We start from the raw sequence: 23,000 nt of genomic DNA, 5'->3' as shown, positions 1-23,000 counted from the left end.
GAAAAAAAAAGAGTGTTCATTGCTGTGTGTGTGTTTGTGTGCAGCTGAGTGTGAGCCAGACTCCAGCTGAGAGGGGAAGCAATAGCAATTCCCACTGACCTGAAAACTAGCTTGCTAGCCACCTCAAAATATAGGGGGAAGAAAAATAAAAAGCCTGAGAATGTCAGCGAGCACAAAGGCAATGAAAATATAGAAGGTGAAATTAAGAAATACTGGAGGGGTCTGCTGCACAGGAAAGACCGTTATTTGAAAACACACACACACACACACACACACACACACACACACACACACACACACAAGCCAGGTGCACTGAGGGGTTACGTGAAGAGACAGGCCTCAGCACTCCTTTGTACTGCCGTCTGAAGTGAAAAGAAGAAAGGGAAAGACAAGACAGAAAGAAGATGGATAGACAGAGAAAAGGAGGAAGGGATCAAGTTTGCAGCATCTGCACACACCCTACAGGAAAAAAAACAAAAAGAGTGACTGAGTGTTGAGAGTGACTTTCTATGGGTGTGTAGATGTGTGGGAGTGTGTTCCTCTTTTGCTTTTGTGACCGGCGAGGTCCCCCGCGGTCAAGAGCGGATCCTCTTTCTCTCTCGTGCCCTCTTTTCATACACTTGTTCCCCCACTTTTTTTAATACACTCAATCCTCATCCCCTCCCTCTCTTTTAGCGCACCGCTGAACGGGCCCTCTCTGGCTGATGAGTGACTGATGAATGAAGTAGCTCTTTGAAGTCAAGAGTCACAGCAAGGCTGGTCAAGCGTAAAGAGATGCCGGACAAAAGACAGCAGAGAGAGAAGGGAGCAGGGAAGGAAGGGAGGATGAAAACTGGTAGGTGGGGGGTATATTCAACAAGGGAAAATGTCAAACAGTGAACATCCATAAAGTCAGCGAGGGACAGAGGCAGAGTGTGAGAGAGAGCATGGTCTGCAATTTTGCATGAGTGCCTCTGAGTATTTGCATTGTGGTGCTCAACATGCAAAAAGGCCAACATCACGCAAGCAGGAAATAAATAAAGTCATGACCATCTTTCTGGAACAGGCCCTCTGTGCTGCGGGGACCGCCTGGAGCTCTTTGGCTTTTACTGGCTTCAAATGCATTTACATTCTTTTGTTTATTGCTGTGGGTTAATAGGAATCAATAGACTGTTTATGGGATAGTTTTGAAATACATTCTTTAACAGCATGACCCCCTTTTAATTACTTTTAGTGGTTTTGGGGATGTTTTTGTTACATTATAGTCATTGTTTTGGTTATGGTTGCACTCTGCAAATGATTAGCCCTTCAGTCTGAGGTCCTTCTTTTTCGTTTTCTTGGTTGTTTGTACTTTGATTTCTTCACAGAACGCTTCAAATGACACCATCGTGTCTTAAGAGTCGCTCGTTGTACCCAGTTCGAAACAACTTTGCTTGAAGGTTCTCTGGTGGAAGTTTCTGAGCAATTACTGCAGTCTTGTGGGTTTCTACGAATGCTTACAGTCTCACGGAGTTCAGACGGATGCAGAGTTTGTCATTAACCAAGTTTATACAGACATCAAAAATTGCAATATGGACCTTATTCTGATTAGGACCATTTTACAATCAACCTCATTCTCATTCCTGTTCAAACGCTACGGAGAATTATCTTCCCACTCATGACTAGAGGAACCAACAGGTTTAGTTTGCTCTGACCAATTATGCAAAACTCTGTGCTTTAAACCAAGGTCACAAAGGGGTGAGGTCATACGTAGTCAAGCATTTCCACAGGCATGCTGAACATACTCCGTGTTTCAATTAAACTATTGCATAGAATATTATCATAGGGCTGGGCACTGTATATTAAATACTGTCAAAATATGATATGGAATAGTTCATTTTTTTATATAATTTTTAGTTAGTATCAGCAATCGCAATATAAGATTTCACTGCCAAAATCATCGCTGAAAAGCAAATACCAAATCAGATGTCTCACAAACTGAAGGTGACCGTTAGAGTCACAATTCTAATTACAACGCAGCACCGCTTTTATTATCCGATGAGATGGTAAACATGCCAATATCGAACAAAATTGGAAAAAAAAAAGAAAAAAAGGGGTTTGTGAACATCATGGTATTACTGTTTTTTATATTTCATCAGGCTCTGCGCTGACTTTAACCTCATCATGGTAAGGTCGTCAGAAAACGCCGTCTTTTATTCAGACTATTGTGCTTTCATATGGTAATAAGGGCGCCCTTGTAAACAGTCATTTGTCCAGTAATTAGGGACGGGATGGTCAGCGAGGCTGACGACAAGCATAACGTGAAGGATATCAATATTATGGTCAGTTGATCCTCCTAGATAAGCAAAGGTTTTTGGATTTACCCACCTAAGCCACATTTTATCAGCATAGGAGACCTAGGGAGGTAGAGACTTTGGATCCTGTTTGTATTCCGCCACAGACTCACTCCCCCCGAGGCCGTGTGATCATACCGACTTTCTCCTTGCATGATTAAAACTGTATCCCCCAAGGAGGCCAAAGCAGAGGGTTGCACACGTCATGTGGCAAGGCGCTTCGTTAGCCATCACACACATGTGAGAGCGCTATTCTGGGAGATGACTTAATATATGTATTTCTCAAGTTAACATGGTGATTGATGGAACGAGCCCTGAATCATGGATCATTCTGTACGTCAGCTGGTTGAAGGACAGCCTTTGCGCTAATTACGTCACTGAGTCCGTTTTTAAATGTCTCCCTTTGAAACGTATGAGTGCCTCCTCCATCTGCTACAACATGATAGCAGTAGCAAGGCTTTCCAAATGAAAGATGCAACACTGTCTCCTGAAAATAGTCTACTCTCAGTGGGACAGGGTTTTCCTTCCTTACTCAAATCTAAACAGCCAATCGACGTGCTTGTTAGGACACCCACAGCAAATCCTACAATATTTATATACTTTGTATCTTTTTCATGTCCTCGTCTTCTGAAAGTCACAACAGTGTACTGTGCGTGCGAAGGAGCTCCTTAAAGTGATTCAATGGATTTTTTCGGCATTTATCTGACAGTCTTTGGGAGCAACGGGAAACTTCTTTATTAGGTTTGAAAGCAGGAACTGGGGGAGCTCTAAAGACCCACTATTCTTTTTTGTAATTTGGCAATCACCCCAAGACCACCAGATTTTTTTGTCTGTGCACACGAGGTGAAAGCAGTCGTAGAAAAGTAGAAGAAAAAAAAAAGGAGGGCTTCTCCACCATACTGTTCCCCGGGGTGAGTGAGACAGAGAAAGAGAGAACACTATACTCCTATGCTTATCTCAATCTCACATCAGATCAGATCACTGGCGGATAAAAGCACTTCCGCTCTCTCTGGAGGAGGCTGACACGCGCTGGGAACCCAAAACGACAGCGTGATGGCGGACGGATGAAGAGGTTTTTGACAGCGCACAAGAGAGAAGTGGTGGGAGGGAAAGAGAATGGACGGGGAAAACAGAGGTGTAAGAAAAAAAAAACAAAACTGAAAGTACAGAGAGGTGAAACCTTCATAGTTGTGGCCCAGATCAACAGTGCAGTGCTGGGTGAGGAGGAGGAGGAGGAGGAGGAGGGGCAGACAATGAGGTGAAGAGACACTAAGAATAGTATAACTGGATTAGCCTTAACACTGACCTTTGTTCAACAGGGTGATAGTCTCTCAATCGCTCTGTACTGCTCTAACAGGAAAGGTCTACTATTCTTAGCTTTGCCTCCACAATGGTTAGCAGTGATATTTATTTAACCCTTCTTTTGTCCAGATCAGGTTCTTGACAACTTCGACAGTGTGTGCATGAAGGAAGAGATATGTATAGACAGACAGATAGATGTACAGATCGATAGACAGATATAGGATAAAGAGATTCTTTTCATATTGAAAGCAGACAGGTAAATTGAAATGACACGGGTGGGTTTTTTTTGCAGGTAAAATGCTATCTCTGAATGTATCCTTGATGTTTCCTCTCACCCATTAATCTTCGTGACAAAGACGGCGAGCTGAACTGCAGAGAAAAGTGAATCTTTGTATAAATTTAAGTTTTGGGCCCCTTTGTTTAAAAACTAAAGTGTCTTATAATCCTGTTATTGTAGCAAAAATCTGTTTGTTTGATGTGAATTCCAAGACAACTCTTAGGGTGACATCACACATTATCCTAAAAGGTCATTGGAACAATTATTTGTACAAGATGCTTCCTCACAAAAGTGCTTATACGGGCAGTGAAGAAACAAGGGAGCAAGTTTCCAGATAAATGTTTTGAAAAATGCTTGTAATGTTTAATATAGTTGAAAACAATAGGTTACTGCCAATCCTGTCCAATGAAAATACAAAATAAAAGCTCCAGACAGACAGCTCTGTGGTTAATATACTCTCTGCTAGTGGTGGTCTATAAATTATACTCAGCGAAAGAAGTGCCACATTTAAAAGTCAATTATTAAGTGATGGGAAACATATTAATAAAATATAAGAAATATGGGATTATAAGTGCATTTTATAGATGACTGTTTAAAAGCCCTGCATGTACCACAATACACTGTCTAGAATTGATGTCTTCTTCCTTGAGATGTGGTTGAAATACCTGGAAAAAGCTAGTAAAAAGCTAGTAAAACCTGACTTAAAAGTTCAGTGTCCCAACTAAATTTCTGTGACTTGACTGTTTCAAAGTTCAAAATAAATGTATAACACTGAAGAAACTACACTTCATTCATGTAGAAATGGTTTCATATCATGTTTAATGATATGTGAGATGGGAGTTTAGTCACGATAACCAGCTTAAATCACAAATTCAATTCAGCCGACACATTTTTGTTTAAATTTTGCACATGTAAACTAGCAACCACTGATATGTGTACAGAGTCCACCCCCCCCCCCACACACACACACACACACACGTGCGCTCACACAACATACACACTAATACATGCTTGAATGCACAAATGAAGGCAGGAGGGAAAGTGAAGCACCTTTGGTGATCTACAGGCGCTGCCCTGGAGCGAAGCAGACAAACCAAGTGTAGCAGAATAAGGAATCTGTGTTTTGTTCCTTGCTGCTTTCCATGAATGGCTTCAGAACTTTTTAGTGGGATGGACACACGCACACACACACACACACACACAAACATACACGAGACAAAAGGCCAATAGGGGCATGATGGGCTGAAAAATGAAGAGGAATGATGGGAAAAAGACACATGAGGTATGGAGGGATGCAGAGACAAGAGTATCATTCATTCTCTTTTTTAAGGTTTCTGTAAAAGTTATCCCACTGTGTGTGTGTGTGTGTGTGTTCAAAGTAGAGAATCCCAATCAGTTAAAACTCCTCCCCCTAATTCAAAGAGGCAGTTTGGGATTTGCATTTTTCCCACAATTCAATTAACACGCTTGTCAGCCTCTCCTCTCCGTTCACATGCCTCCTTTGGCCATCTCTCTCACACACACACACACACACACACACACACACACACACACACGCGCACACACACACACACGCGCACACACACACACAGCTTCATGAATAGATGTATTTATTCATAAACAAATGCGAGTGGAAAATGGATGCATTTATTTGTTTGTTTGCAAATAATGAGAAGAGCTCAAACTGTGAGATGGGGGAGAAGCTCCCGGGTCACATCCTGTCTGGACTTGTCACATCCAGCAGCATGAAAAGACAAGAGCTGGTAATGGATGCAGAATGCAGTCCCTGGGAAAGTCTATGTGTCCTTCTGTATCTCAGACGGAACAAGGGGAAAGACAGCAAGTACACCATCAAAAGTATAGGGCGTCATGTAGTGGGGGTGTCGAAAGACTCTCAGGGTCGATATGTAGCAAGAGACAGAGGGATGACAGCAACAAGGCCAAACATGAATTAGAAAGTAGGAACCAGAATCAGCCAGAGATGTGCTGACATTGCCACGGGGTCGGTTAATGACTTCTGCTAGCCTCTTGTCTGATTAATAGCCTGTAATCCTATTCTCATAGCATACCATAGCATTCTGCAGCACCACTCATTAACCGCTATAGAAGCGCCCACTAATCAGTCTAGTCGCTTTTAGCTAGCAAGGCTAATGTTAGGCTAGGCTAATCAATAGACTGTAATCCTGTTGGCAGAGCTGCTGCAGCGTAGCACCCTTCATTACCAACCATAGAAATTTCTGCTAATCATTCACTGCACGATTATTTGTCCACAGGGCTGCAGAAGTGTGTGTGTGTGTATGTGTGTGTGGATTGGGGGGTGTGGGGGCTGACATTTGACAGCCGGCTGCACAGGGCGGAAGAGACAGAATGACACACAGAGTCACAGTCGCTGTGTAATGATTAAGAAACATATCACTCTTGCTTTTCTTTTCCTCCGTCTTCTTTGTTGGCCGTACAGTCCGATCTGTCTGGAACGGCTCAGCTCCACGTTTGTGTCATTCAAACTTGATCAATCAATGAAAAACCCTTGCGGATCCATAATGGCTAATCAATAGTGAAGGCTTGCAGGCAGACTAAAGATAACCCTTCACAGACCGCCAATAAAAACAGTCATCAGCGGTCAAGTGGATTCCTCTGCTTGTGCTGTCTCTCCAATGCACAGAGGTGACACAGCTGGGGTAGATCAATGTTGGCAACAGCCTTTACTCAACTTGACCGTGTCCGTTTGCTTTTTGGACAGTTTCAGCTCAATTTTAACGCTAGAATCCTCCTGATAAACACAAAGCTACAGACCTTACTCTAACAATTTTTTTTTTGTCCCCAGCGGCAACAATTTGGCTTTAATCAGGCCATTTTGCAACCCTGACAGCTAAACATCGGTCTGCTGCAAAATGGCTGCAGACAGTAGAAATTGCGGGGAGTCGCAGTAAAGCTTGAGTATGCGCGTGCCCGCATGTTCACGTGCGTGTGCGAGTGTTTGTGTGTAGCAAGGGGGCCCCGACAGAGGTATCAACAATCCTCTCTAGCTTAAGTCCCAATTCTGAATTGTGAGGCTGGGTTTACGGTGACCTGAGGCTGAACCTTAGTTGAACTCTTATAGTGAAGAGGATGCAGCGGTGTAGCTGAGAGAGGCCTGTCAACGCTGCTCGCCTCCAGCTACAGGAGAGGAGAGAACACACAGGAGTCTTATCTCACCCTTTTATGTGTGAGGTTACGCGTGAGTGGACCATCGTTTCACCGTATCGTGTACGACAAAGCATAAAGCTTTACGAGCCACTTGCTTTGCACGCTACTGAACAAGCAGCTGAAATACAAGCATTATGATAAATGTGACTGGGACGCGGCAACAGATCTTCATTTTCTATTAGGGTTACCCATTATTCTCTTTATGAATAGTTCTCAACCTTTCGGTCAGGGCCCCAAACAAAGGGCCCAACAAAAATATGAGGGGTCCAGGGATCTTGACCAAGATTGGAAAGAAAATATTTCCAATCTTTTTATCAATTATGAGATCATTTTAACCACTTTGCAACTAGTGTGTGGAGTAATTCACTGGCAGGAGTTGAATATAGTATTCATATTTGTCTTCAATGGTGTACAATCATTTAAAACTCTTAAAATTAGTCCTTTATACTTCTAGAGAGGGAGAGAGAGCGAGAAAGAGAGAATCCACATAGCCCTCCATATTCCTACAATAGCCCAGAAATGACAAAACATGTTTTTTTTTTTACTTTTACATTTAAGAAACAGCTTGAATTGGGAGGTGCAAAGGCCTTGGTCGGGAGCAGAAAAGTAAGAAAGAAGAGTGATAATTGCTTGCGAGTGCTGCAGGCTTTTGGGGTTTAGAGGGGAGTTTAAGAACCCAAATGTTGACACATTGAGTAACACACAACTTATTTAGCACAAGCAAAAGTAAAAGAGACCCTTAATCCTCATCGCCAAAGAAGCAAAAAAAAAACGAGACGTGAATTGGTATCCAAGTAGGCAACATATCCCGAGTCAAAATTTTTGGTGAGTTACACCATTACAAACCCATTGAATTCATTCAACCTACTGCAAAATGACAGGAAAGACAGACACGCAGCGACAAAAATGTTGGCGTTTTTACTTGAATATCAATAAATGGCCATGACAGAATAAAAAAAAAACTTGACACTGATTATTTTGTGCCCATTGGAAAGTCTAGTTACCTAGCAACACAAATCCATTCATAAAAGCATCCTGTTTGCTAACTTATCAGGATAAAAAATATGCACAGATCTCTGGCAAACTGTCTGCTCATTCCTCACAGAGTCAAATGTAGCAGGTTCGGGTATTTGTCAAAAACAGCAGAGCCTGTTTGTTTCCAGTAAAATCAGACGGATTGTCCCGTAAGTGAACGCGATTTGAGCCGAGTAAACAGGCAGGGAATAACTGGCTGAATGGATATGGGAATGTTAGTTGGGAATGCTGGAACATGGTGCAGCCGTAGTCGCAGGATGAGCGGACGTAACCGGCTTTGGAGTGCCTGGCCGCCAGCGCTTAAACCCGGCTAATCTGATTGGATTAACACCGACCTGCCTGGCTACACATGAACGTGCGCATGCACTCATACAAACATAGAGGCGTGCGTATGCACGTGCACACACACACACACACACAGACGGACTTTATGCCAATCAGCCGGGGCTGCCTCTGCAGTTTCCTGGAGTTCATCTGGATTCTGCTGTCATGCTGATGGAACCATGCTGAGATACCACGTGCGCGCATGCATGCTCGTGCGCACACACAAGCACGCATGCACACACCGATGCATTCACTCACGCACGCACCCACAAACGCGCGCACGCACGGACACACACACACACACAACAGAGCCATCTTAGAGTGTGGTGATTTGTGCTGTGAATCTGAAACAGACCTATTGAAAGAGGACTAATGTCCATTGCTTGACAACCGTGCTAATTGACTAGCCCCCTCCCCAGCAATGAAACTAAATGTTTTTACCCTTCTATCTTTTACTTTCAATCATTCCCTGACAGCCCTCCTCTTATCCCATCCTCTTCCTCACATAACTCTTCATCACCGCCTCTGCCCCACTCCCTGCACCCCACCCCACCCCCATTCCGTCATCCCCTCCCCTCATACTCATACATGTAATCATTCATTAGAACCAAGGCAGTTGTCCATTAGGCAAAGCAGCCATTTTGGAAATTGCAGCAAATCTTCCATGAAAAGACATTTCCTCTAATGTGGTAGTCACGCTCTGAGGGAGGGTAGAGAAAGATGGCAAAGGAGAGAAAGAAAGATGAGGGGGCAGAGATGGAGAGGAGAGGAAAGATGAGGAGAGAAAAGTGAAAGACGGAGATAGAGAGAAAGCCCCCAGCCATAAAGCCACCAAGCGGAAAGCAAGCCTGCTGTTTGATTAGAGTGACACCATCATGGAGGGAGGGAGGAGGGAGGGAAGGAAGGACAGAGGGAGGGAAGGAAGGAGGATGGAAGGAGAGAGAGGGAGGGAAAGTGTTTTAGAGGAAAAGCAGAGGGGATGAAGAGAAGGGGAGGGAGGAAAAAACAGAAAAGTGATTTGAGCGGACTGAGATAGCGTTGCAGTAAAATTAGCCCCATCACTTCGCTTACTAAGACGCTCAATGACACACTGGGATTAAAAACAGACACGCAGTCATGAGACGTGCACACATACGAGAGACAGATGGTATCCTCCGTCTGAAAGTGTTGCTCTAATTTGAGTAAAGTGATAGGAATCTCTTTAACCAATTAAAAGACCCATATCTAAAGGCCTTCCGTTAGGCTATATGGTTGTTTGTTTCACACACTCATTAGTGTTTGGTTATTGCGTTTGTGTTGAGAGAGTACGCCCTTCTGTCCCGCGGGATCAGTGACAAACATTAAAACTGATATAAGACCTGGCAAATGATAAAAAAAACAAGCCCTCTTGAGTGGCGCTCTGCTGATAGGTGCATTATTTTGTCCTACAGTGACTCTCTGTTCATCTCCATCTCATCAGCCATCAAAGAGCGACCTGTCTCTCCTATTACCAACATTCATCTCGCCCGCTGCTCTTGCCTGCTTAATACGCCTTCCTCTAAAGCTGACACATTTGTCACCACACCAAACTGAGCCTAATCCAGATATACTGAATATGAAAAACCGGCACATTCATTCCAATTTTCACCCTGTCTCCATAAATGTTTTCATGCTCTCTCTCTCTCTCTCTCTCTCTGTCTCTGTCTTGAGAAACAGTTTGAAGAAGCTGTGCAATCGAGACCTAAATGTAGAATCAATAAATAATACAGCTGAGACAATAGGGTCTGGTAAACGCAACGATATCAATACACAACAGTTCAATGGTGGTGGCATTAGACAATCCTACTGCTTTTAAATTAGCACAAAATGTCAGACTGGCTGTCTCTCGCTGCCATTTACAGAGTGCACAGCCATAACAGTGTGCTTCACAAGATAAAAATAAGTAAGAGGTGAAATGATTCATTCAACTGACAAACATCTGACAGCAAAAAGTTTGATTACGGTTGGTTTTTTTTTTTTTTTTTTTTTTTTAAATGACCAAAAACAAATAAAACTGATCATTCAAAAAGCATGTCAAGTCTGTAAGTTTTCATTTGGAAACATCCAGCCGCATTTTAAGTTGCGCACTGGAGCATAAATTACAGTACATTCATTCATAAAGATGCAAAAACAATATCTCAAAGATGTAGAGACGGAAGGATGGTCGAGATTACCTGCACTAACGCCGTATGTTGTCGCAATGTGGGTGGGGGTTTAAGGTATACAAGAGCTTGAGTTCATCCTTCTCTTTTCTTGAACAGCTAACACTTCAAACTGTTGCAGTATATATATATATTCAATTATTATTATCTCCATGTTCAAAACGACTAATCCATAAATAATTATCATAATATGAATTTAATTCATAAGAATTCTCATTGTGGCTCTAAATACGCTAATTTATTTGCTTCTATCACAAAACCAAAGCATAAAAATACACCGAGTATCAATCACAGTTTGATCAGTCATTTAAGATATTTGCGACTTCTTCCATTTTTCTGCGTGGGTGTTTTTTTTTTTTTTTTTTTTTTTTTACATAAAATTAAAAAAGCGCATTCGGGGGGTGTATTTATCTTCTTCACTTCTATCCTACTCATGGAAATGGTTCTAATTCACACTTTATTTTTTGCAGCATCTGAAAGGTTTGTGTAAAATCCACTTGACAGCTGGATGAGAGCACAGCTGTAGTGAGAGATGCTGGATCTAAACATGAGGACATCTGCAGTGTGGGGAAACGTCTCTGGTTCACATAGTTACCAAAGCAACTCCTAACCACTTCACACAAATCCACACAAGGAGTGAGCTGGTATGTTACGTGTCAGACACGTAAATCTGTCACACAAAACTGGGTGGGGTTAAGAAAACACCATCCGTCGCCTCCGACGAGTATGCACAGCTGATTGGAAAAAGATGCAAGCGACACAGTGCTGAGAAATCCCTCGCCGCTCTTCTGTAAACACACATGATCTTTTTCACACCTTCACTAGCCTCTCAACCACACTGCTGTTGCCCTCAGGACAGATGTCCCTAAACAAGCATTACCAAGGTGATACAAGAGGGCTGAACAAAGAGACCTAAACCATTGGGGGGCAAACACACACACACACACACACACACACACACACACACACAAACAGAGAACAGAAAACAAGAGGAGAAACCAATGGAGTGCACTTCCCCTTTCTCTTCCCCTTGCTGCAATTTCTATCTCTCCCCTCATGGAAGTGGAGTTGTGCGTAATATGGAACAGAGTTGTTTTTCTTCAGGGTGCTATTAAGTTTATAGTCCCTTGTTTCTCCTGTCAGGACTGATGGGATAGTCAATGAGGGTTCTCTCTTGCTGCTGTGCACACACGCACAAACACACACATGTAGATCACTCTCATCTACTCTGCCGTCCTGTCTGCTTCCATTCCTCTGGCCTCTTCAGGTGCACACAGACACAAAAATACACACAAGTTTAGACTCTGAAACAGTGCTCACAAAGTGTTGAAAGGCTGTTTATCCTGCATCCACTGTGATATCTCAGCTCGCCATGCAGAACGGCTGGACACGTTATCACCTCTGACCAGGGGGAAACCACAGGAGTCAGGACTGACGCCAGCAGCAAATACCAACGCTAGTGTGTGTGTGTGTGTGTGTATGAATGTGTGTGTGTGTGTGTGTCCCAGCAGTAATAATCACCCGGATTAGAGCGGAGCCAAACCCCTGCAGGGTCCCCCCCCCCCCCTCCACTCACCCAGCCCAGCCCTGCCCTGCCTGCAGCTCTGATCCCCAGTTTTGAGCAGCCATGGGAAGCAGAGCAGCCGTTCTGACATCTCCACTGCGCTTGGCATCAATGCAGACAAGCGGAGACAGAAAACACTTGTTTTTCTTCTTTAAAATTCCCACATATTTCTAAGCCCCCTTTGTCCTATTGATCAACCACAGCCAAAATAAAATATTGAACGAGTTCAAGCAGACATATAACCCATCCAACAAAAATACTCTTTTACCACAAGGGTGCAGTGAAATGGAAGTTGATACAGCTGTCAATATGTCTGGGAGAGGGATGCAATATGTTGGCAACAAAAGCGAGGAGGCGTGTAAAAGAAAATGGGTTATAACTTAATAAGAATGCCTGGCGTGTCTGGATAACTCGCAGGCAACATGAAGGATTATTACCAGGGAGGAACACTGCCTGACATGAACTCAGCTGAATCTCTGATCGGGTTTTGGTAGCAGGGCACACAGGATATTGGCACCTATCAACAATTGTCAAGAGACACAGTTGAGGTTTTGTAGCATTCATGACCATACATTGCTGAAATGTCTATCATTATTTGCCTCACAGCTTCTAACACCAACCCACAACTATGACAGCCTGTCCCTCCCAGTCAAGAGACAGATACTTGATTTTGAGCGAACACAGCCACCAGTGTACACGGTGGGGACAAGAAGAATCAGTCAGGGTTATAACGTGTATCACCCAGGATCATGTTGATCCATGTGTGGTACTGTTACTGCTTTTAAGTGGTATTAATTTGACCAAAAACTGTAAACATACAAAAGTTTTTTCCCCCATATTTTGAGTGAAAATTTGACATGTGCCTCCACATTATTTGCCAGACCTTAAAAGTATTTTTTTTTAAACAGGTATAAATGATGAAGAAAGACAATTCTATTTCATTTCAAAGATTTCAATTTTGGTTTAGTTTAATTCAGAGGCAGAGCTATCTCATCCAACAGAAAACGTAAGTTTGAGCTCGCAGGGTTTAGTGTCCTTGCTGGACCTCAAAGCAGTTCCTCATTACTAAAGCATCGCTCATCTTAAAGCATGACGTTAAAAGTGACACTGAACATGACATATTAATGTTATAATTGAACTGAATTACGTGACTAAATATTGCACCACAAATCCGTCTGGTGAACAGACAAACACCGACCCACTCCCCGTGTTACCTTTGATTTTTCTGCTTGCTGTCCTTCTTGTTGATGACCCCCGGTACACAGTTGGTGAGCTCGGTCCAGTCGGCGTGCAAGCCGCAGCTCCAGCCTGTGGAGAACCGGGAGAATAGCCAGGTCTCTTTGCGGTTCGGCCGGTAGCAGGTACACCTTTTCAGGCCCGGTTTGCAGTTGCAGGGGACCTCCAAGCGGACGTTCTGGACCAGGTGCCTGCCGAAGGTAGTCCCTCCTGTCTTCTGGATGTGCAAAAACACAATCACGTCCTCCCCTTTCATTTGAAAATCGATCGTCCTTTCCAGGTCCCTGACAGGGAAGTAGTATTTCTTAACGTAGTGGGGGTCCGGAGTGGGGAAGATATCCCCCTCGTCCTCCTCTGTGAAATAACCGTGCGGGGAGCCGAAATTCATCACCCCGGGGGCCACATACTGATAGAGAATCAGCATGAAACACACGGATCCGACGACGATCAACAAGAATTTGCTGCTCCTCTCGACCATGTTCCTTCCCAGTGCGGTTGCTACAGTACGCTACCATTTCCCAGTCAAGTCGACAGCAGGGAGCGGGGCGCTCAGCTTCTTCATTCTCGATCTCCCCCCGCAACGGAAGGACTCGTTCTCCTGGCTCATATCGCTTCGAGACGCCCGGCGAAGTTAGCTCATCGTTCACCGAGACCGTTCAACGCCGTGAAAGACGCATTGTAACTCACTGAAAGCGCCCCCCGGTAGGCGACCCTCCCCCGTTTACTTTACTTTGGTTTCTCGTCCACACAACAGGCTGGCAGCATCACCATGGAGCTGTGTTCCCCGGATGCAGCGCGACTTCTGCCTTTTCAACGTCTCTCTCTCTCTCTCTCTCTCTCTCTCTCTCTCTCTCTCGCTCTCTCTCTCTCTCTCTCTCTCTCTCTCTCTGAACCCGGCCGAAAGACTCGCTTTACCCACTCGCTTTAATTTGTTGGTTCTCACGTAACGGCGACGTCATCTGAGCGAGTAGCCAATAGCCAATAAGCTTATATCGTAACCCGATAATGACATACAATATGGCTATGAACGGATCTAAATCAAACGATAACAAGACTCATAAAATACGCTTTATTTTAAAGTAGAAATTAATAATTTTCTCAAACGAGGCTATTGATTCTGGATTTCTTTAGTGGCGTTATAAAGTCCAATAGTCATTTTTGAAAAATGAATTTAAAAGTCCAATCTTATACCAAAACAAAAAACAAAAAAAAAAACCCAAACAGGCTACAAAGATGTTAATTTTTTTTAAACTCACGATTTTATTTTTTCATCAGAAATGTCGAAAATGAAGTGATAAACATTTGTCAGGCTACTCAGCAGAACGGTTCTATTTTCACTTTTTACAACGCAGAAGTGCAGACAAAAGAGTTTTCACCGTGTTTTCAGTGTCATTTAGTTTAACACTCTCACACTCCAAACAGCAAACAGTTTTACTTTCAGATATTTCCATTTGTGGTCCTTTGCATGTGATTGCTCGCCTTACGCACAATTTTGCGATTTCACTCAACATACAGTGACAAAAAAAAAAAAAAAAAATTCAAAGACGAGAAAGGTTACTGAAAACAGAAGCAGAGAACAGCTGACTAAATTAGAAAAAGATAAAAAGTTGTAAAAGTTTCGTAAAAGTAGTAAAAAGCTAAGTAAATGCAGGCAACTTGTTGCATTAAAAAAAGCAAGAAGAGGGAACAGCATGTCTCTTTTAAGCCTGACAGGAAATGAGAGAATGAATCTTTCACTTCCTTTATTGTTTCGGGTACTTCCTCCTCACTCCTATAATACTCACTTCATATCACCAAATTCAAAGCAAAAATAAAAGTTGCCTTTAGTCGAAGACGCACTGACCCTACTCATTCAAGTAGAAGAACATTCACGTGCCTAACAACCATCAGATCAACGTCTTTCGCTGGTTCACGTTGCTTCTCGCGTTGCTACCGCTGGTGGTCAGCACTGAGTCAAAACCTCTCTGTCCTCCTAACTTTTCAAGTGTTTATGATTCCCAGCGGCTGTTACTGTCAAACATGTTTTGACTAATCACTTCTACGAGTGGGGAAAAGAGAGACGTGTTCGTGCTGCTGGATGTTCCGATAAAACACCGACGATATGCCCCTTTAACTCAGGTGCCTTTGAGGTTTGCCAGCAGTGTCATTGCAGATGTTTATTGTGGTACAAGGAAAGAGCAAAATGAGAGGTGTAGTCTTGGTAAAGTACCAGGCCTGATTCTCACCTGTTTATTAAATGAAGCTCAATCAGGAAGATCAGCCCAATCAGCAAGGCCGCAGGGAAGAAAACAGCAGTTGGTTGTGGCTGATGGCAAATGAGCTTGGTGAGGGATGTGGGTGTATTTTAACTTTGCGTGGTTTGGGTTGATGATGTGATGTGTGTTTAGTCAGGCTGTAATTGCCTGCATGCTTATCCACAGTTTCAGCTTCCATGATTTCCCAGTTGGATTTGTATCTCTGAAGGCCGCTGTGCTCGTCCTCGCCTCGAAAAACCTGTCATGACTCATAATTTCTCGCAGGTGTAGCCAGGTGTTCACAGTTTTCCAGGTTCTCCAGCTGCATTTTAACATGATTCAACGCAGAGAGCCAAAGGTTCTCTCTTCCTTTAATGTGCACAGTCAATCGATTTTACTAATCAATTAACTGAACGACAGAATATCAATGAGTGGTCTAATCAGTTAATCATTAAAGCAATTTAATAAGCTATTAGTTCCTGATTTCAAACGATCTAACAAAGACCTGGTTGAAATAAAAGAAAAAAATCTATATTTTAATACATTTGGGGTTTGCCATCAAGGAGCAGGCATGACTGAGCTTTTCACATGTCAAGATATGCTACTGTTATTTATCAGCTATATAAAAAGTACGGTTTATCAGTTATATAAATACATATATATATATATATATATATATATATATATATATATATATATATATATATATGTATATAAGGGTTGGGGCGAGGCGGAGTCTATCCCAGCTGACATTGGGCGAGAGGTTCACCCTGGACGGGTCGCCAGTCTGTCACAGGGCCATCAGGAGCAATTAGGGGCTCAGTATCTCGCTCAAGGACATGTCGACATGGTCTGCGGGGGAAGTGAGGATCGAACCAACGACCCCCCAGTTGCTAGACGGCCACTCTACCTCTGAGCCATGCCGCCCCTTCACGTTTAATTTGTTTTTTGTTTTTTTTTAGAAACACGGAACACAGTTTTAAAATAAATATACGTCATTCGATCAGCAATTTCAACTGAAATCGAATGAGTCCTGTACAAGGGAAAAAAACCCAAACGAGAACAGCTTCGTGTGCAGTAGCGGAAATGAAATGTTTGTGGTGAAAATATATTAAAAAAATCACATAAAATCAAATTAGCCTGAATTTGCCCATCTGATAACCCTCTCTGGCTGTAAAAAGTGACAAAGTAATCACTTGTAAATAAACAGTAAATTTTCTAATATAAGAGGCTTGAAAAATTACTAAGAACTATTCATCACAACAGGAAATCAGCCAGTTCTGTTTCAGCTCTATTTCCTTTTCTAATCACATCTTACCGGGGGTGCAGCTTGTGAGAATTTTTCCTCTCAAATCTGTTGTGTATTTTTTCGAATTAGTCGATTAATCTTCGGATCCAATGAACTGTCATTTTCACAGACCCCGAGATGAAATCAACCAGTAGCTTGTTTTACATGAACGGCCCAGAACCTCAAAAATACTGAACACACTGAAAAAAAGTTGTCCTGCGAGATCGAAATATAACATAAACAGACAGGAGTGCTGTTTACACATCTGCTGTCGTGGGTTCATAGACCGTATTCCTAAACTGAGAGAACAGATCAGCACGTCTTATTCTTTATGCCTCTGTGATGGTGACAGCTGTGGGCTTGGAGGAATTCTGATTTCAGGTTGTCTGTCCTATTTTTTGATAACCAGATATCTCTGGAACACGTTGAGGTACTTTACTTTCATCAAATTTGGAGCGAACACCCGCAGGAACTGAAGGACGAACGAAAGGACATAATTTTGGCGGTCAAATATCAGAGGTCATTGTCGCCCCGCAAAAAAGGGAAACAACATGAGGTGTTTCTTCACATTTCTGATAAATGTTCACAGGCACTTGAGGGTGAACTGAAACGGTTTTGGTGGTCAAAGGTCAAGGTCGCTGTTACGTCACATGTACACGGTATTTCTCCATTTCCGGTCCCAGGAATGCTTTTTTTTTTCAAATGTAACAAAAATGTCCACTTGGTCTTGAGTATGAACTGAAATGATTTTGGCGGTCAAAGATGAGAGGTCATGGTCACATTATTTGTATCTCAAGCACGCCTTCAGGGAATTAAACACATTCACTGGGATTTAAGGATGACCAGGAAAGATGTTGGTGGTCAAAGGTCAAAGGTCACTGTGACAGGCACACGGCATGTGGTCTCATCTGACACATGACGCCAGAGGGGCTCCCTACTTTAACTCTTCTGCAGTCCATAACCCTCTGTAACCTTTTCAACACCACACGTGCATCTGTATGACTAACTCACACACTGATGCCGCCCTCCCAACAGCCGCATGGACATGACATGAAATGTCAGGTCAAAGAAGACTCTGTTCTATTTTGGCTCAGACCTTTAGATAAGGTGGTAAGTAACTCCTGCTGATAAGGAATTTCATCTGGTATCCTTTGTTTTAACTTTCTCGGTCTTCTTCTCATTATTCGACTGTAAGGATAAGAGCTGATCTGACCCCGGGCTTTGACCTGAGGCTGGGAGTGAACATGCGGTGTCTGCCATAAGTTCTTTTATAATCATAAATTTGTTGTTTGCATATTTACTGATAGTAAAGCTGACGCTTACGACGCCAGCGTTATCCCGATGCATAGCTGTGTTTAGACTGAAGAAGGTCACAATGTGCTGGATGTTCCAATTAGGTGTTACCGGAAGTGCCTGACATTCCTAGTATGAGTGTTTACGAGGGGTGGAGCTGGGATGTTCTGAGGGAGCTGACTCAACGTCACCTCACAGCGAACCTTGTACAACGGCTATGGACGTCCAGTAAAGTGTCCAGCATCAGCCGTCTCTGAGTCTCCAGCCTGTTTCTTGTGTCCGACCAGTTCCTCCATCACACAAAATTCCTCTCGACCTGCCCTACCTGCTATTCTGTAGTCAAAATGGCAGCTGTAAAAAAGGTCTATTTACAACCACGTCACGTGAATTAGCCACATTTGTTGAATAATAAGCTGGCTCTGTTTGCACCTTGACGAGAGGTGTATCCCTTCACTTTCTAAGATTATCCCAGCGAGACACGGAGCGGAGCGGGCGACCAGCACGTATGAGCTGGTCTCAGTCTTGAATTATTCACACGGCATATTTACATGTTCTTTACTTACACTGAAGCAGCATCTGGCTGTCACACTGCTGTTAAACACACTCATGATTATGACTTCTGCCTCGCCTCTGGCATCACCCAGTTGTATAAATACTGGGGGATATTTTTCAGCGTGTGAGCCTGTCTCGCTGCGTTTGTAAGACAGAGAGAAAGCGGTTGAGAATATTAATACTGTGTGTTACTTAGTGAGTGCGCGTGTGTGTTTATGACAATACGCTGGCGTGTGTGTGTGCTTTGCTCTCACCATGCGCAGTGTCATAATGAGCAGCGTTACTTTAAGAAGATGGATGTCGCAGAGTGCGTTGCCCTCTGGCTTGGGTATAGAGAAATGACAGTCTCTTTATCATTAGAATCAGTTTATTGTTGCCTTTGCATAATGATCCTGTTCCACGGGATTTTTCTGACGGTTTCCTGGGGCTTTGAGCGGTGCATTATTTCCTCCCTCACTGTCTTGTATAAGCACATATGTCTTTGTTTCTTTCAGACTTGTAATGTATTTTAAGCTCTTTTTTTCCCCCTCCCAGCACAGTTCTTCTTGTGATAATGAAATGAATTACACACGTTTATGTGAAGAAATAAACATTAAAAGGAACACACACACACACACACACACACACACACACACACACACACACACACACACACACACACACAACTTCTTAACCTGACCCATACAACGCACACAATTAAGATGTGTTCTCATCACTTCAGAGGAGCCTGACGCTCAATTCCAACCCTTTCCCTTTAAACAAATCACACTAAAATAAACTTTTTACTACTTTTGGTCCCACATGCATATTTACTTTGGTGTCAGTTAGAATAATTACTTAGATTAGTTTCCTGTAGACCTACTCTAAACCACTAACCCTCTCCCAAAAGTCAACATTTAACATCAAGGTAACTCCCAACATCCTAACGTTAACTTTTACCGGACCTAAAAAAAAATTGTGTTAACGATTGCTGCCACAGTTTAAGTCCGCGATTGCTCATTTCATCCCCCGATTAATGGCTCATAAGTCTCTTCTGCATCCCTGAAAATGGCTTAAGTCTCACACACACGCACACACACACACACACACACACACACACACACACAGACACACACAGACACACACTTATATCCATACATACATACATACACAGACACACACACACACTGGTAGGAACCGACTTCTGGGTGAACTTGCCTTGCAGTACCATATTTGTTTGTTTTCTCATAGATAAACAGGCAAAAGTTACGTCAAAAGAATTAGCTATCTGTTTTCATCATGAGGCCCCCGAAATGAAATATTCCCTGAACCTTTGGAGGGTTTCAGACACAAATATTTTCTTTGGATATGCCTAAGGGGAAGTTAGAAAGAAAACAAAACTGGGCGCCATGTATTTCCCACATTCCAGAGTCTGTCCATGTTTGTGTGTATGTTTGAGGAAGAGAGGGAACTGGGGAACTTACAGAGTGTGTGTGTGTTTAATGGAGTTTGTGTTCATGTAAATGTGTTTATGTGTATGTTTTACACACAAGCGTACGGGCAAATTTGCGTGTGTATATTCACACCAGTCACTCAGAAATGACTTTTATTGCTAATCTGTCCCTCCAGGTACATTCGGAGCAACATGTCATGGATGGAAGGCTTATAAAGTGCAGGGTTTTGAGACTGAGGTTTACATCCTCAGTCCTGCACATGGTTGCATCTTGATAACAAATGCAGATCCACTAAAATATATCTTCACTTTTCAGAGACATCACATACAGGAGGAGGAAAAGGCTTTCACTCCATCTTCACATGTCAAACCGGTAAGAACACATTTTACTGTAAGAGCAATCAGACTAAACAGGTTTATTTTAAGGCTCCTTCGTACTGCTGGAACACTCCACGCCCTCTCGCTCTCTGTCTTTTTTCTTTCATGGGTGTTATTTTCTAATCACAAAGATCACCTTTGAGCTTTTTGCCAGAGGACATATGCGTGTCAGCCATTACACTTAATTCTTTCTCACAGACACGGGGGATTGTGTCTATAGGGACTCGGATTATCATGGCACTTGTTAATGATTAAGGCTTTATTTGAAATGCTGTGCACTGTCTGCTGTTTACTGGCCACCGAACATTTATCGATCTGTGGCGGTTACATGAGTTCAATATCTGATCTCCGAAGGAAAAAGACTGAATTTAAAATTAATTGGAATCAAATTCAAAGTAACAAAGATGAATAGCAGGTTTTATGTTATTTCAACATCAGCAGTAGATGAAATACAGTTTCAACGGATGGTTTATCTTTTAAAGCTCTTTTCCTCAAAGCTGAAGCTCAGTTAAAGGAAGAGAAAGACATCATAATTTCTGAATTTTTCTTTTTTTTTGTGGAAGGAAATGTCTTGTGATCTATGGAGAATAATATTGTGCTCAATATCAATTTTCTCTGTCAACATTTGCCTTGGGAAATTTAGCTGGTACAATGCAAGAGGACTCAGATAACCAAAGCTCTTTGTTTGAGTGGAGTGCAATCTGATCTAGCTGCTGCTGCTCCAGTTCTTGGAAGACAATGAAGGGCTAATGGAAGTAACCTCACGCCCCTGTCGCTCTCTTCCCTCTCTACGCCCCTTCTCTCCCTCTCTCTGGCTCTCCCTATTTTACCCTCTTTTACCACTTTCTTGTCATCTCTCCCCCTCACCACATCCTTCCTTCCCTCCATTGTAAACTCTATGGCATCAGGTTCTCACACGGAGAAATCTGCGCTATCCTCTGTCACGCTGCTTATCTCCTTTGAAATAAATGGACAATAATTACTGGGCTGTTGGTGGCTTTCACCTCAGGAGTCCTGTTCCTGTCCGTATCAGCTTCATCTCCTCAGCTGTTTCATTTGATTGCCCCCCCCCCCCCCCCCATCACTTCTGCCCTCCAACTCAAGTTCCGTCTCATGTCAATTGCTCGGTATTGGCATGAATTATCTGAAAATACAATATTGTTCCAGAGATAGCTGCAGGATCTGGCTTCACTGTTGTCTCACTGCCATGAGCAGATAGCAGATTGTAACCAAAGCTCTGCTTCAATTGCGCGGCAGACCAACCGAGTGGGTCCTCTCTGCCCTGTTGTTGTGGTTCCAGTCCACCACTGGCAAGATACAGTACACCTCAATCATTGTTTTCTCCTCTGGGTTTATGCCAAGGTAAATTCAGAGGAACTCCTTTTCCTCTTGATATAATCAAGTGTTAATACGATGAGAAATCATGGGATATTTCTGCATGGCTGGAGTTGCCTTTGGCAGATAGAACCCATTAAATGTATTCCAAGGTTTAGCACAACTGTTTAAATTTAATGACAGACTGAGATTTACTCAGAGAATGAATTGGATCACACTCAATTGGTCCTACTGATACAAATTCTACATCAGGATTCATAAACACCATGTGAAGAAGTCCAGAATCCAGAACTATTGCAATGAGATAGTTTTTGTTTTGTTGCTATGCGCCATATAAGGTACATATGAGATGCATCTTATCTTTATCGTGTATGTGTTACTGAACCATTTACAGTATCTTGGATTTCATGAACTCCAGATTCTAGTAATAAAAACGTTCTCCCGTGCTGGAGGTGGATACGCACCAAACATGAAATCTACGACACTTGTGATGGAAGGGTTTCTACGTGGAAATCATCATATTTGCATCATATCTTGGAATATTCAGGCAAAAATATCTCTGGTTTCTTTTTTTTTCTTCTCTTTTTCTTTTTTGCTGTTAAAAAAACTGAGACTGACAAAGCGTGTCAGCAATTTTTCCCAAAGTATCAAACATGTATTTCTTGCGGCACTTGTTTCATTTCATAACCATTATGGAAGTTAAAAGACTTGATACATTCAAGTTCAATCAAAGGTCAAAAACTTTTGTGCCTGTTCGTCATTCCCTTCTATTTTTGAAACCGCATACCTTTCGTACATAATAGAGTATAAAATAACATCAACAGCAGATTCTGGAAGAATCTCTTGTATGCAGTCCAACCGGTATCCCACAAGTAATGAAGTCAGCAGTATATTTTAGACTTAGAATTTTAGATGTTCCCCAACCGTTTCCCTCGCATCCATTCATCCATTTTCTTCCGCTTATACTGTTAAGGGTCATGGGGGTGGGGGGGTGGAGCCTATCCCAGCGGTTTTCGGGCGTGAGGCGGGGTTCACCCTGGACAGGTCACCAGTCCATCACAGGGCCAACACA

At 42.8% G+C, this 23,000-nt stretch overlaps 1 protein-coding gene across 1 annotated transcript in view; it reads right to left on the bottom strand.

Moving 5' to 3' along the window:
• hs6st1a (heparan sulfate 6-O-sulfotransferase 1a) overlaps positions 1 to 14,284 on the bottom strand; it is a 56,797-nt gene extending 42,513 nt beyond the window's left edge. The window contains exon 1 of the mRNA XM_086181934.1: positions 13,395 to 14,284. Within this exon, the coding sequence (XP_086038060.1) occupies positions 13,395 to 13,894 (500 nt within the window). The 5' untranslated portion in view covers positions 13,895 to 14,284. The remainder of the gene's footprint in view (positions 1 to 13,394) is intronic.
• Positions 14,285 to 23,000: the final 8,716 nt, after the last annotated feature.

Source organism: Aulostomus chinensis, chromosome 17 (assembly GCF_037954235.1).
Source record: "Aulostomus chinensis isolate RoL2024-O1b breed Wild chromosome 17, RoL_Achi_v1.0, whole genome shotgun sequence".
In the NCBI taxonomy this organism is placed as follows: domain Eukaryota; kingdom Metazoa; phylum Chordata; class Actinopteri; order Syngnathiformes; family Aulostomidae; genus Aulostomus; species Aulostomus chinensis.
This window is presented reverse-complemented; position numbering and strand designations above follow the sequence as displayed.